Here is a 14,373-nt window from a genome sequence, read left to right as displayed (position 1 = left end):
CAGGTCAGGTCCAAGATCACCCCAACCTCTGTCGTTGAGCTGCAGTACGCGGACGACGCCTGCTTTGGCGCACATTCTGAGGCTGAACTCCAGGATATAGTCGATGTATTCACCGAGGCATATGAAAGCATGGACCTTACACTTAACATCCGCAAGACAAATGTCCTCCACCAACCTGTCCTCGCCACACACCACTGCCCCCTAGTCATCAAGATTCACAGCGCGGCCCTCGACAATGTGGACCACTTCCCATACCTCGGGAGCCTTTTATCAACAATGGCAGACATTGATGCGGAGATTCAACATTGCCTCCAGTACGCCAGTGCAGCCTTCGGCCACCTGAGGAAAAGAGTGTTCGAAGACCAGGCCTTCAAACCTACCACCAACCTCATGGTCTACAGGGCTGTAGTAATACCCGTCTTCCTGTATGGATCTGAGGCATGGACGATGTACAGAAGACACATCAAGTCGCTGGAGATATATCACCAATTATGTCTCCGCAAGATCCTGCAAATCCCCTGGAAGGACAGATGTATCAACATTAGTGTCCTCGTCCAGGCCAACATCCCCAGCATTGAAGCACTAACCATACTAGATTATCTTCGTTGGGCAGGCCATATAGTTCACATGCCAGACACAAGACTCCCTAACCAATTGCTCTTCATGGCAAACGAGCCAAAGATGGGCTGCGGAAACATTACAAGGACACGCTCAAAGTCTCCCTGGTGAAGTGCGACATCACCACTGACACCTGGGAGACCTTGGCCGTAGACCGCCCTCGGTGGAGAAAGTGCATCCGGGAGGGCACTGAGCTCTTCGAATCTGAACGCTGTGAGCGTGAAGAGGTCAGGTGCAGGCAGCGTAAGGAGAGTGTGGTAAATCAGTGCCACCCTCCCCCCTTCCCCCGATGAATATCTGTCCCACCTGTGACAGGGTCTGTGGCTCTCATGTTGGGCCTTTCAGCCTCCAAAGAACTCATTTTAGGAGTGGAAGCAAGTCTTCCTCATTCCGAGGGACGGCCTATCAGATGTGTGACTCGTAGGTTTCTCATAGTCTGATTGGCTATGTACCATGCAGTGCAAATGAAATAGAATGACACCTTAAGTTATCGCTATTGTGTCCTTGCACTCTACTGTAAATCAACACGAGGCACATACTGGAGACAAGGTCACTCTGTGACCTGAACCTTTATTTACAGGACCAAGAAGTGATGTCCCTGCGTGGGACCTCCCTTTATATACCTGGATGACCAGATGAGGAGTGTCTCCCACAAGTTCACCCCCTGTGGTCAAGATGTGCATTTCTCAGGTGTATACAATGTACAGTGTTGTTACATGAAGGTTACAGTTACATGAAAGTTACATACATGACATCACCTCCCCCTCCCCCAACGTCTTTGGGTCAAAGATTGAGTCTTTCAGGTGGTCGACACTCTCTCATAGACCGCCGCAGTTGGGGCTCTGGTTGTTGAGCCTTGGCATGCGTCTTTGTCACCTGTGGTGATTCCGGCTCATCCGGGCTGACCGCAGGGACTGTGCATGCTGCTGAAGGTTCTTGTTGCTCGTTCACTGGCGGTGGTGTGGGTAGCATCTCATGATCTTCCTCAGGTTCCTCAGTGTCCATGCTGAACCTTTTTTTATTTGGTCTAGATGCTTGCGGCATATCTGTCCATTGTTAAGTCTGACCACTATGACCCTATTCCCCTCTTTACCAATTACAGTACCCTCAAGCCACCTGGGCCCCAAAGCGTGATTAAGAACAAATACAGGGTCATCGATTTCTATACATCTCCCCTTTGAGTTACGGTCATGGCACTCATTTTGGGACTGGTGCTTGCCCTCAACAATGTCTGACAGGACTGGGTGAATGAGGGACAGCCGAGTTTTAAGTGTGCATTTCATGAGTAGTTCCACTGGCGGGACTCCCGTGAACGATTGCGGTCGGGACCTATAGGCCAGCAGGAGGCGCGATAGGCGGCATTGAAGGGAGGGTCTTTGAATCCGGAGCATGCCTTGTTATATAATTTGGACCGCATGTTCTGCCTGGCCATTGGAAACCGGCTTGAATGGTGCTGTCCTGACATGTTTGATGCCATTACCCGACATGAACTCCCGGAATTCATAGCTAGTGAAGCACGGGCTGTTGTCGCTAACCAGGATGTCCGGCAAGCCGTGGGTCGCAAAGACTGCATGCAGACTCTCCACTGTGATGGATGTTGTGCACAAATTCAATATGATGCACTCGATCCATTTCGAATACGCATCAACAACGAGGAACATTTTCCCCATGAACGGGCCCGTGTAGTCTACGTGAATACGTGACCATGGCTTGGTGGGTCAGGGCCACGGGCTGAGTGGGGCCTCCCTGCGAGCATTGCCCAGCTGGGCACACGTCGTGCACCTGCGAACACAGTGTTCCCAGGTCTGTATCAATTCCCGGCCACCATACATGTGACCGGGCAATGGCCTTCATTAGCACAATGCCAGGGTGCTCGCTGTGGAGTTCCCTGATGAATGCTTCCCTTCCCTACTGGGGCATGACTACCCAGCTGCCCCATAGTAAGCAGTCGGCTTGGATGGCGAGTTCATCCATCCGTCTGTGAAACTGTCTGACCTCTTCAGGGCATGCTCCGTGTGCGGGTGCCCAATCCCGTCAGGACACATTTCTTAATCAAGGATAGGAGGGGATCTCTGTTTGTCCATGTTTTGATCTGTTGGGCTGTGATAGGAGAGCCTGCGCTGTCGAAAGCATCGACAGCCATGACCATCTTAGTGCTTTGCTCCGCTGCCCCCTCAATGGTGGCCAGTGGAAGCCTGCTGAACGCGTCAGTGCAATTTTCGGTGCCTGGCCAGTGCCGTATGGTGTAGTCATACGCAGCCAGCATGAGAACCCATTGCTGTATGCGAGCTGACACATTGGCTTTGACAGCTTTGCTGTCAGACAGCAAGGATGTTAACAGCTTATGGTCCATTTCTAACTCGTACTTTCTGCAAAAAGGGTACAGGTGCATCTTTTTCACCCCGCAGACATATGCGAGTGCTTCCTTTTCAACCATCCCATATCCCCTTTCTGCTTGGGAGAGCGACCTGGAAGCATAAGGCACAGGTTGGTGTTGGCCCTCATCATTACTCTGCTGCAACACGCACCCAACTCCATGGGATGATGCATCGCATGTCAAAACCAATTTCTTACAGGGGTTGTACAGGGTCAACAGCTTATTAGAACAAAGCAGGTTCTGCGCCCGATTGAAAGCCCGTTCCTGACAGTCCCCCCAAAACCAATCGCAACCCTTACGCAGGAGCACGTGTAGCGGCTCCAACAATATGCTTAAGTTCGGCAGAAAGTTCCCGAAATAGTTCAATAGTCCCAGAAATGAACACAACTCAGATGTGTTGCTGGGCCTGGGTGCGCGACGGATCGCTTCCGTTTTGGATTCGGTAGGCCGGATCCCGTCTGCGGCAACCCTTCTGCCCAAAAACTCAACCCCTGGGGCCAAAAACACACACTTGGACTTCTTTAGTCGCAGGCCTACACGGTCCAGTCGGCGTAGCACCTCCTCCAGGTTGAGGAGGAGTTCCTCGGTGTCTCGACCCGTGATAAGGATGTCGTCCTGAAATACGATTGTTCCAGGGATGGATTTGAGCAGGCTTTCCATGTTCCTTTGAAAGATAGCGGCTGCTGAACGATTGCAAACGGACATTGTTGTAGACAAACAGCCCCTTGTGCGTGGTGATGGTGGTCAGTAGCTTGGATTCTTCGGCCAGTTCCTGGGTCATGGAGGCTGAAGTGAGGTCCAACTTGGTGAACAGCTTGCCGCCTGCCAGCATGGCAAAAAGATCCTCTGCTCTCGGAAGCGGGTATTGGTCTTGTAGTGACACTCGGTTGATAGTGGCCTTGTAGTCGCCACAGATCCTGACCGAGCTATCTGTTTTAAGGACGGGGACGATGGGGCTTGCCCAGTTGCTGAATTCGACGGACGAAATTATGCCCTCGCTTAGCAACCTGTCCAACTCACTCTCAGTTTCCTCCCGCATCACATACGGCACAGCTCTGGCTTTATGGTGCACTGGTCTGGCGTCCGGGGTGATGCGTATCACTATTTTGGTACCTTTGAAAGTCCCGACACCAAGTTGAAATAGTGACTCAAATTTCTGTAGGACCTGTGAGCATGAACTTCGCTCCACAGATGAAATGGCGTGCACATCCCCTCATTTACAGTTCATCTCGGCTAGCCAGCTCCTCCCCATAAGCGCGGGACCATTTCCCGGGACAATCCAGAGTGGCAGCCGGTTCTCTGATCCATTATGTGTGACCACCAACATTGCATTGCCTAGCACTGGGATGATCTCTTTGGTGTACGTCCGTAATTGCGTGTCAATGCGTTCTAGTTTGGGTCTGCTAGCTCTGAGTGGCCATAGTTTCTCGAATTGTTGGACACTCATAAGTGATTGGCTGGTTCCTGTGTCCAGCTCCATGCGTACCGGGATGCCATTTAACAATACTCTCATCATCATAGGTGGCGTCTTTGTGTATGAGCTGTGGATGTTTGCCACCTGAACCCGCTGAAGTTCAGCGTCCATTGCTGTGTCCCAAGCATAACCCTGCCTTGCAGACCCCTCTTGTGGTTCATCCGCTTCGTAAACCAGCCTCGCTGCGGGCTTCCTGCACATTCTGGCAAAATGTCCACTGAAGTTACAATTTCTGCAGATAAATTGTTGAAACCGGCAGGTTTTCGCAGCATGTCTGTCCCTGCAGGAGCTGAGATTGTTGTGAACAAAAGAGCTGTTACCAGGCATTCCTCTCTGATTGTCTCTTTGATTACTCTTGAGCACTCTGTTAGTGGGTGTCAATGGCCCCATCCCAGGATGTATTGTCCCTTGTGATGGTGCAATTGTCCGTTCGACCTGCCATTGTCTGTTTTGAGGACCCACCCTAGAGTCTGTTACTGCCTGGTTGGTGTTGAGTTACCCTTGCCTGCCTGTGGGGTTCTGAGTCGCATTTACCATGTTAACTCCCTGCTCCATTGTCATGTTGAGAGCAGGGTTGCGCGCGTATATGATCTTAGTTTCTTCCTCCCCCGCCATGAAGGTTTGAGCCATCAACGCCGCTGCTTGCAAGGTCAAGTCCTTGGTCTCAATTAGCTTCCTAAAAATCCCGCATGACCAATGCCCTCAATGAAGAAATCCCGTAACATCTCCCCCCTGCAGGTGTCTGTGAACTTACAGAGGCTGACCAAGTGCCGAAGGTCCGCAACAAAGTCTGGTATGCTCTGCCCTTCCCGACATCGGTGCGTGTAGAATCGGTGTCGGGCAATGTGTATACTGCTCGCCAGTTTGAGGTGCTCACCGATCAGTTTGCTGAGCTCCTCAAAGATCTTGTCCACTGGCTTCTCGGGTGCGAGCAAGTCTTTCATCAGCGCGTACGTCTTAGGTCCACAGCTGGTCAGTAGATGCGCCCTTCGCTTGTCAGCCACTGCCGCTCCCAGCCAGTCCTTCGTGACAAAGATCTGCTGGAGCCTCTCAACGAAATCGACCCAGTCCTCACCCACACAGTACTGTTCCTCTGTGCTACCGGTGGCCATTCTCGTGAGTTGTTGATTTTCGTTTCTCATCACCAAATGTTGTGTCCTTACACTCTACTGTAAATCAACACGAGGCACATAGTGGAGACAAAGTCACTCTGTGACCTGTACCTTTATTCACAGGACCAAGAAGTGATGACCCTGCATGGGACCTCCCTTTATATACCTGGATGACCAGGTGAGGAGTGTCTCCCACAAGTTCACCCCCTGTGGTCAAGGTGTGAATTTCTTAGGTGTATACAGTGTACAGTGTTGTTACATGAAGGTTACAGTTACATGAAGGTTACATACATGACAATCGCAAAACATCTTTTTTAACAATAGCATAAGCTGTTTGGGGCTGCAAGTGATGCCACCCTAAAAAAACTAACAATTCGCCCCATCATTACGTGGATCAAAACAAGCTTTCATCTTGAGGATGACACATCTGTTCTGAGCTGATAGTTTTCTGATAAAGGTGCCTGGTGTGACTTTTGGTGTTGACCCCTTACATGCTGCTTCTAGTTAAAAAATGTAATATAATTTTTCCTACAAAAATTTCATGGCATCCCGAATGCTAGCAGTATTATTGTACATATATAGTCTGAAAACAAATATTTAAGCAATTACAATCAGAAACTTGTAGCTTGATTATACAGTCTAATCAACAGGTTTGACAGAATAGTAAACTCTATTATCTTTTGAGATAGTCACTAGTTTCAATATAAGCCTTATTTTGGTCCAGCAACACTTCATCAATTCTGCAACCATTGAAATAATTGCAGCAAAATCTAATTTAGATAACTGCAGAAGAGATGAAATGCAGAATTGCCCAAATGCATTTAACTCAAATTAATATTTCAGATGGCAGCATATTTACATTCCTTAAAAGCCATTCTGTGAGGTGAATTTCTGCAGGGATTCTCCCACTCATCTGCTGTAACTTTGGAGGAGAGTCACAGAAACCCCAGGAAACTGTTGGGAATGATGTCAGGAATATCTAGCATTCATTTAGTCCGTTACACTTCTGATGTTACATATTTGGATTCATATATATGCACATGTAAAATTCAGTGTCATACTTGCATCTGATTGACAAAAATTTCATATTCATAATAATACGATCCAATAAAATGACAGAACAGACTTGAGGGGCTCCATGGCCTACTCCTGTTTCATTGGGACCAAGTTTCGGCCTGAGTTGCTCCTGTTTTTTTGGAGCAACTGGTTTAGAATGGCTTAGAAATTTGATTTCTCAGCATTTAGTTTGCTCCAGTTCTAGTCAGTTAGAACAGTTTCACTTTGGAACAGAATTTTTTTGCAAAAGGGGGCGTGTCCGGCCACTTACGCCTGTTTTCAAAGTTTAGGCAGTGAAAACTTACTCCAAACTAACTTAGAATGCAGTAAGTGAAGATTTTTGTACGTTCGAAAAAACCTTGTCTACACTTTAGAAAATCAGGCGTAGGTTACAAATCAGGCGTAGGGAATGGGGGGGGGGAGGGGGGAGGGGTTTAAAAGGAAGTTTACAAACATTAAACACTTCAGTTTTACAAATAAAGAGCCATCATCAATAATAAATGATAAATACATCAATAAATCAACCAATAATTCATTGCGAGAGGGATGGAGTACAAAAGCATTCATTGCGAGAGGGATGGAGTACAAAAGCAGGGAGGTCCTGCTGCAACTGTATAGGGTATTGGTAAGGCCGCACCTGGAGTACTGCGTGCAGTTTTGGTCACCTTACTTAAGGAAGGATATAGTAGCTTTGGAGGGGGCACAGAGACGATTCACTAGGCTGATTCCGGAGATGAGGGGGTTACCTTATGATGATAGAATGAGTAGACTGGGTCTTTACTCGTTGGAGTTCAGAAGGATGAGGGGTGATCTTATAGAAACATTTAAAATCATGAAAGGGATAGACAAGATAGAGGCAGAGAGGTTGTTTCCACTGGTCGGGGAGACTAGAACTAGGGGGCACAGCCTCAAAATACGGGGGAGCCAATTTAAAAGAGAGTTGAGAAGGAATTTCTTCTCCCAGAGGGTTGTGAATCTGTGGAATTCTCTGCCCAAGGAAGCAGTTGAGGCTAGCTCATTGAATGTATTCAAGTCACAGATAGATAGATTTTTAACCAATAAGGGAATTAAGGGTTACGGGGAGAGGGCGGGTAAGTGGAGCTGAGTCCACGGCCAGATCAGCCATGATCTTATTGAACGCCGGAGCAGGTTCGAGGGGCTAGATGGCCTACTCCTGTTTCTAATTCTTATGTTCTTAATAAATCAATCAAAAAAAATTAATAAAAAATAATTTTTTTTAAAAAAATCAATAAATAAAACATTTTCTACTTACCGGCTGCAGCACCAGGGAGCCCTCCAACAGCGTGCTTGGACAGCCCCCCCAGTGTGTCTCTGTCAGTGTCTCTATCTCTCTGTCTGTCTGTGTGTGTGTCTCTCACTCTCTGTCTGACAGTGTCTGCGTTTCTGACAGCGAGGGGAGGGGGAGAAGGGGGGGTGGGAGGTGGAGGGGGAGAAGGGGGGGTGGGAGGTGGAGGGAGAGAAGGGAGGTGGGAGAGGGAGGGGGAGAAGGGAGGTGGGAGAGGGAGGGGGAGAAGGGAGGTGGGAGAGGGAGGGGGAGAAGGGGGGTGGGGAGGGAGTGGGAGAAGGGGATGGGGGGGGGGAGGAGGAGGGTGGGGGGGTTGGCGGGGAGGAGGAGGTGGGGAGGGAGGAGGAGGGGGATGGGGGAGGGGGTGGGGGGGAAGAGGAGGTGAGGGTGGGGGAGGGGATGGGGAGGAGGTGGAGGGGGGTGGAGGAGGGGGCGAGGAGTTGGGGGGGAGGAGGAGGAGGAGGGAGGTGGGGGGTGGGAGGAGGAGAGGGGGGGAGAGGGGGAGAAGGGGGAGAGAGGGGGAGAAGGGAGAGAGGATGCAGGGAGGGAAGGAGCGAGGAGGGAGGGAAGGAGAGAGGATGGAGAGAGGGAAGGAGAGAGGAGGGATGGAAGGAGAGAGGAGGGAGGGAAGGAGAGAGGATGGAGAAAGAGAGAGAGGAGGGAGGGAAGGAGAGAGGAGGGAGGGAAGGAGAGAGGAGGGTTGGAGGGAGGGAGAGAGGAGGGAGGGAAGGAGAGAGGAGGGAGGGAGGGAAGGAGATTGGAGGGAGGGAGGGAAGGAGAGAGGAGGGAGGGAGGGAAGGAGAGAGGGGGAGGTGGGGGAAGGGAGAGAAGGAGGCTGAACGGCCGGGCCCAAGACTTCGGGTTGGATTTACAGGTAGGTGGCGTCGGGTCTCGGGGGGGATCGCGGAGGTCCCGGGGGGGGGGGGGGCGGGGGAAAGAGTCGCGGAGGTCCGGGTGGGGGGGGAGGGGAGCGGAGGTTGGGTCGCCGGGGGGCAGGGGGAAGCAGAGGTCGAGTCGCGGAGGTCCGTGGGAGGGGGGGGGGGGGGGATGGAGAGCGGGGGTCCGGTCGGGTGGAAGCAGCCTTATCCACGCAGCCCCAGTGAGGCCATTCGGCCAGGGCTAGGGGCTGTGTGCTTTGGGCCCCTCCCACAGTTTTGGGCCCCTGGAGCTACTGAACATGTGTGCCCACTGTAGCGCGCCTGTGCAGAGGTCCCGGCACTGTTTTCAGCACAGGCACCTGGCTCCGCCCCCTACAGCTCATGCTGCGCCGCGCCCAGCTCCAGAGGGCCTGCAGGGAGCCGGAGAATAGGTAAGTTTTTTTTAGGCGCACTTTCTGGCGCGAAAAACAGGCGTCCAGATCCGGGCTGCGCCGTTTTAGGCGCGGCCCAAAACTTGGGCCCTATGTTCCCAGACCAGAGACCAGTCAACAGTCACAAATTAATTTTATATGTATGAGGGAAGTGCTGAGGATAGAGCTCACCTGATGGATATGTGGGATCTGGTTATGTGATTTACATATTACAATGAAGCTGGCACTGGCCATCAGCACAACCTGCCTTTCTCTATCAGTTATCTTCACCACAAAAATACAGTGTGCTATGACCTGGTCACATAGGTTTACACATTCAATCTCTTGGCCTGTGCACTTTCTCAGTGAGTTGCTAATGGAGCCTCAGAAAATCAGAGCTTAGATCCATCAGGATGACTTTCCATAACTTCTCTACTTTTATTTTTAATTCATTCTGTGTAGGGCATTGCTAACAAGACTGGAATTTATTGTCCATCCCGAGTTGCCCTTGAGAAGGTGGTGGTGAATCGCCTTCTTCAACCATTGCGGTCTGTGCAGCCTACAATATTTCACCAGAGACCTACCCAATTGCTTTTTCAATGTTTACATGTTTGAAAACAAGTACCTTCTTTCCAAATGGAATCCAGTCGTGAGGACATCCTCCTGGCCCAGGTGCTTCAGTGGGAGCATATGTTGCATTCACTGAACTGTTACTTCTTTCACATATAAAAGGTAATGGATAGCCACAGCTCATGTCATTCCAGAATCCTTCCAACATGAAACAAAATAAAGGTACAAATATTCTTAAGATAAAAGTATACTTTAATCAACAAATTTGCACATTAGATTTAATTTAGTAGTTTTTTTGGACTGGTATATTAAAGCAAAGTATGATAATTTGGGGAGAAATTCGGTCGTGCCCTGTTTGGGTTATTATCTTTTAAAAGTTTGAAAAGTTAGCACCAGATGCAAATGATTGCTAACTTCTGCTAAATTGGGCTTTAGTGCCCCAGGAAGGAAGGGGTGGTAAATGAGGCACTAATGACCTCAGTGGGGTGCTGCAGGGGCATTAATGGCAGACCGCTACCCAATTTCAGGTGATTTGTATTCAGCAATCATCCTTCACTCCTTCACACTGACTGATTCCAGCTCTTAAAGGGGAGGTTATAGCAAGCTGCACAAGCTAATTTTCAGCAATGCTGCATTTCAGGGAGAGCTGTGAGCTACTGAAATAACTTTCTGGGATGGCTGCTCGAAATCCTGCTGCAAGGGAGAGGGCAAGGCGATTCAATGATGTGGCATTGGAGGCATTGGTGGGGACAGTGGAGAGAAGGAGGGATGCGCTGTTCCTCGCACCTGGAAGGAGGCCATTGCCACGGGTCGTCAGAGACACGTGGAGAGAAGTGGCCAAGGAGGTGTCGGCCAGCACTGTAGTTGATTGAGTCCTGACACATTGCCGCAAGAAATTCAATGACGTCAGACAGCAGATCAAGGTGAGTACATGCTTCCACACCTCCTACATACCAGCCTCTGAACCTCTGTCTGTGCACTCTGTGCAAACCGCCACCCCCCCCCCCCCCACCCACCAAATATGTGCAGCTACTCAAACTCACACCCTCATCTCATGCCTTGCCTACATTCACAGCTATTCAAGAATGACAGGCATATCTCCCACATACATAGCTGGACTCTTACTTACACAAATTCCTTTACTTTGCAGGCCAAGATGGCACATAATAGGAGGGAGCAGCAGAGGACTGGTGGAGCTGAACCTCAACTGCAGGAGCTGTCTGACCTGGAGGAGCTACTGCTGCGACTCATTGGCCCGTGGGTAGTGGGCGCCTTGGCCGGCGGAGACTTCGAGCCCGTTGGAGGCAACAATGGTATCTTTAGCCCCTCTCTACTCATCCCACTTCCCCATCACACCAGAAGGCTTTATCACTTTCCGGCTCCTGATACTTTCTGCCTTCCTTGCTCCATTCCTATCCTCCCACCCTCATCGTAACGCAATAGTTGTGCCATTTATGCTTTCAGATAATCAGCAAGCAGATGCAGGCTGTACCCGAGCGCCCCCGTCACACTGAGGAATGAGAAATGGAAGAGGAGGAGGACCCAAGCACTCTATCATTGCACCTCTCACCCGCAGGCAGCTGCTCAGAGACTGGCACTACGTGATCCTTAGAGGTTAGCTTAGTAAAGGGGTCTGCACTGGGCGATGCACTGGGAACGAACAGGCTGCTGCAAGGCCAAGGGGAAAGGGAACCACGGGAGCCAGCTCCCCGGAGGGAAAGTTCCCGTGCAAGTTCTGCTGCACAGGACTCAGATGGGGACCTCGCTGGGGAGGCGTTCACAACAAGAGTCATGGCCATGCACTCCGAAATGGTAGGTGCAATGGCAAGGGTGCCCGAGAGCTTCTTCACAAGGAGCGTGGAGGAGTCTGCCTCCAACATTGTACAGAGCTCTGCGCACACCATGGAGCCCATCATTTCCAGTCTGCAGTCTATGGTGGACACCCAGAGAGACCATGGGTATCCAAATCTCATGATGCGTGTTATAGGCGATGTGGCAACTTCAGTTGAAGCACTGATGGAAGCAACGTCACATTTCAGTGCTGTAATGCAGTCAATGGTTGGTGGCAGCGAAGCGCAAGCTGCTCTCATGCAGTCTCTGCTTGATGCCATGCGTGCTCTGACAACTGCCATCGTGGCTCGGTCCACCATAGTTGACCGGGGATCTCACGGTGTTGCAGCAGGCCACCAATCTGTGCTCAGGCATTCAGGATGACATTCCTGAACCCGCCATTGCACATGTCGCTGCCTGTCACCCAGCCAGGCCAGACTGCCGCCGCAGAACCTGAGGTTCTACAGCTGGGCCTTCCAGGCCCAGAGCTGGTCAAGGCGTCCTGCAAGGCCGCCTGTAGTCTCTGGTCCTGACACATAGCAGCTATCCACCAGCTGTGCTGCAACCACAGGGGACACACTGCGGAGAAACTGTAGAATAGTTAAACCGAGTGTTAAAAGGGGATTATAAGGAATTGCACAAGGGTGATTGTTAAATATACTTGTTGTTTATGATATTTTTAAATGTTATGAGATACATTTTAATTGGAATGTTTCATTTGTGGTGTCTCTCATTTCAGTTTTGGTGCTGTGGTATGGAAGAGGAAATTGTTCTGCTGATGGGGACATGCAGAGGAACCGGGAAGTGGGATGGAATTCACTGGATCCAAAGTCTGATGAGACGGTCGCAGACCACCCTTGCAGAATCGCGATTGTTTGACTGCCTCCTCCGTCACTGGTGTTGCAGCTCCTGTTCCTCCTCATCTTGCTCCTCCTCCTCCTGAGGTGGTGGAGCTAAGCCTGGTGGCAATGGCTGCGCCCTCATGATGACCAAGTTGTGCAGCATGCAGCAGATGAGGCCGACGAAAAGGAACACCCACTTAGCCGAGTACTGGAGGACTCCTCCCGAGCGGTCAAGGCAGTGGAACCGTAGCTGGAGCACTCCGATGGTCTGCTCAATGATGTTCCTGGGGGCGGCATGGCTCTCATTATATGAGTGCTGGGCAGGGGTGTTGGGGTTTCGGAGGGGATTCATGAGCCAGCTGGGGAGCAGATAGCCTTTGTCTCCGAGCAGCCAGCCGTGAGCTTCATGTGGTGGCTGGAAGAGAGCTGGCACACCGGTCTGACACACAAGAAATGCATCGTGGCTGCTGCCAGGGTAGTAAGCATTGACAGTGAGGATTCTGCATATGTGGTCGCACACCAACTATACATTCCGTGAGTGGTAGACTTAGCGGTTACGGAATACGTCAGGATTGTGATGCGGTGCCCGCAAAGCAACATGGGTGCAGTCAATGGCACCCTGCCCCATGGGGAAGCCCGCTATCCTGGCAAACCACATGTACACTTGTGCTGCTTCTCTCTGATCAGGGAGAAGGGAAAGTAGTCCCTTCACCTTCTGTAGAGAGCATCTGTGACCTTGCGGATGGAGCAATGGACGGCAAACTGGGAGATGTTGCAGATGGACACTGGAAGGATCCACTGGCGTAGAAATTGAGCGCGATGGTGACCTTGACTGCCACGGAGAGAGCCATCTTCACTCTGGTTTGCAGTTCGAGGTCTGGTTGCAGGAGGTGGCAGAGCTCTGTGACCACGTCCTTGCTGAAGCACAGCCTTCAAACACACTGTTCCTCAGTGAAATTAATGTAGGAGAACTGCTTCCGGAATATCCTGGGAGAGTAAGGTCTCCTGTTGACAGCCTTGTTGGACCTCCTCCCTCTGACCACAGTTTGCTGCCTTTCTCTCTGCCTAAGTTGCCTCCCACAGTGATGTCGGAGCAGGAGGTCGAGTGCCAACATAGCCCCCATGAAACGATATAAATGCTGTTGTTTCAAATCTGTCCTCAATGAAAGACAGGAATGTTTAAGAGCCAGAACACTCTTTCAAATGAAAATTGCTGAAACCTGTCAAAAAGCCAGTCTGCCTATGTGTCAATAAACTGCAAACAGCAATTGCCAGCTAACATTTTTCCAAAGATGACGCCTTTAAACAGCGCTCCTTCTCACAACTAAAACTCAACAGCTAAAGCTGTCATTTCAGCGCCAGGCCATAATACAGGGGGCGTGACCGAATTTAGCTTCCGGGGGCACTGCGCATGAGGATGACATCATCATCGCTGGGCGCAACCGAGCGAGTGCTACCTATTAGCGCCGCTGCAAAGCCCTCACCCAATTTAGCGGGAGGTGCTATTTTCGCTGCTCCCGGATGAAAACTAATTTGCGCCCCATCAGTGCCCCACACCACCCCCACCCCACGTCGCTGATGGGAGGCACAAAGTGCCCGAATCTGGCCCCCCATTAATCTAAATTCTTCTCCCACACATGGTCATGAAGACTGCTTATAAACTGTTTCTGCTCAAGGATGCAATGGGTCACAAGTGACATGTTTGCACTTTCATGTATATGTCTCCTTTCACATCCCCAGGACAAGATAGATAAAAAGCTTCACAACCAATGATTTATGTTTTGAAGTGTCGTCATTCTTATTTGTGTAGGTAAATGGAGCAACCAATTTATGCGCCGCAAATCCTTCAAACAGCAATTAGTTGAATGACCAGTTCATCTGTTTTGATTGACCGAATGAT

At 50.5% G+C, this 14,373-nt stretch overlaps 1 protein-coding gene across 2 annotated transcripts in view; it reads right to left on the bottom strand.

The window, feature by feature from the left end:
- LOC139264623 (macrophage mannose receptor 1-like) overlaps nt 1–14,373 on the bottom strand; it is a 332,729-nt gene that overhangs the window by 101,725 nt on the left and 216,631 nt on the right. For both annotated transcript variants that reach the window (XM_070881368.1, XM_070881367.1), the window contains exon 20: nt 9,857–9,999. In XM_070881368.1, coding sequence (XP_070737469.1) covers nt 9,857–9,999 — 143 coding nt within the window. The remainder of the gene's footprint in view (nt 1–9,856; nt 10,000–14,373) is intronic.

The sequence above is a fragment of the Pristiophorus japonicus genome, chromosome 5 (assembly GCF_044704955.1).
Source record: "Pristiophorus japonicus isolate sPriJap1 chromosome 5, sPriJap1.hap1, whole genome shotgun sequence".
Lineage (NCBI taxonomy): Eukaryota > Metazoa > Chordata > Chondrichthyes > Pristiophoridae > Pristiophorus > Pristiophorus japonicus.
This window is presented reverse-complemented; position numbering and strand designations above follow the sequence as displayed.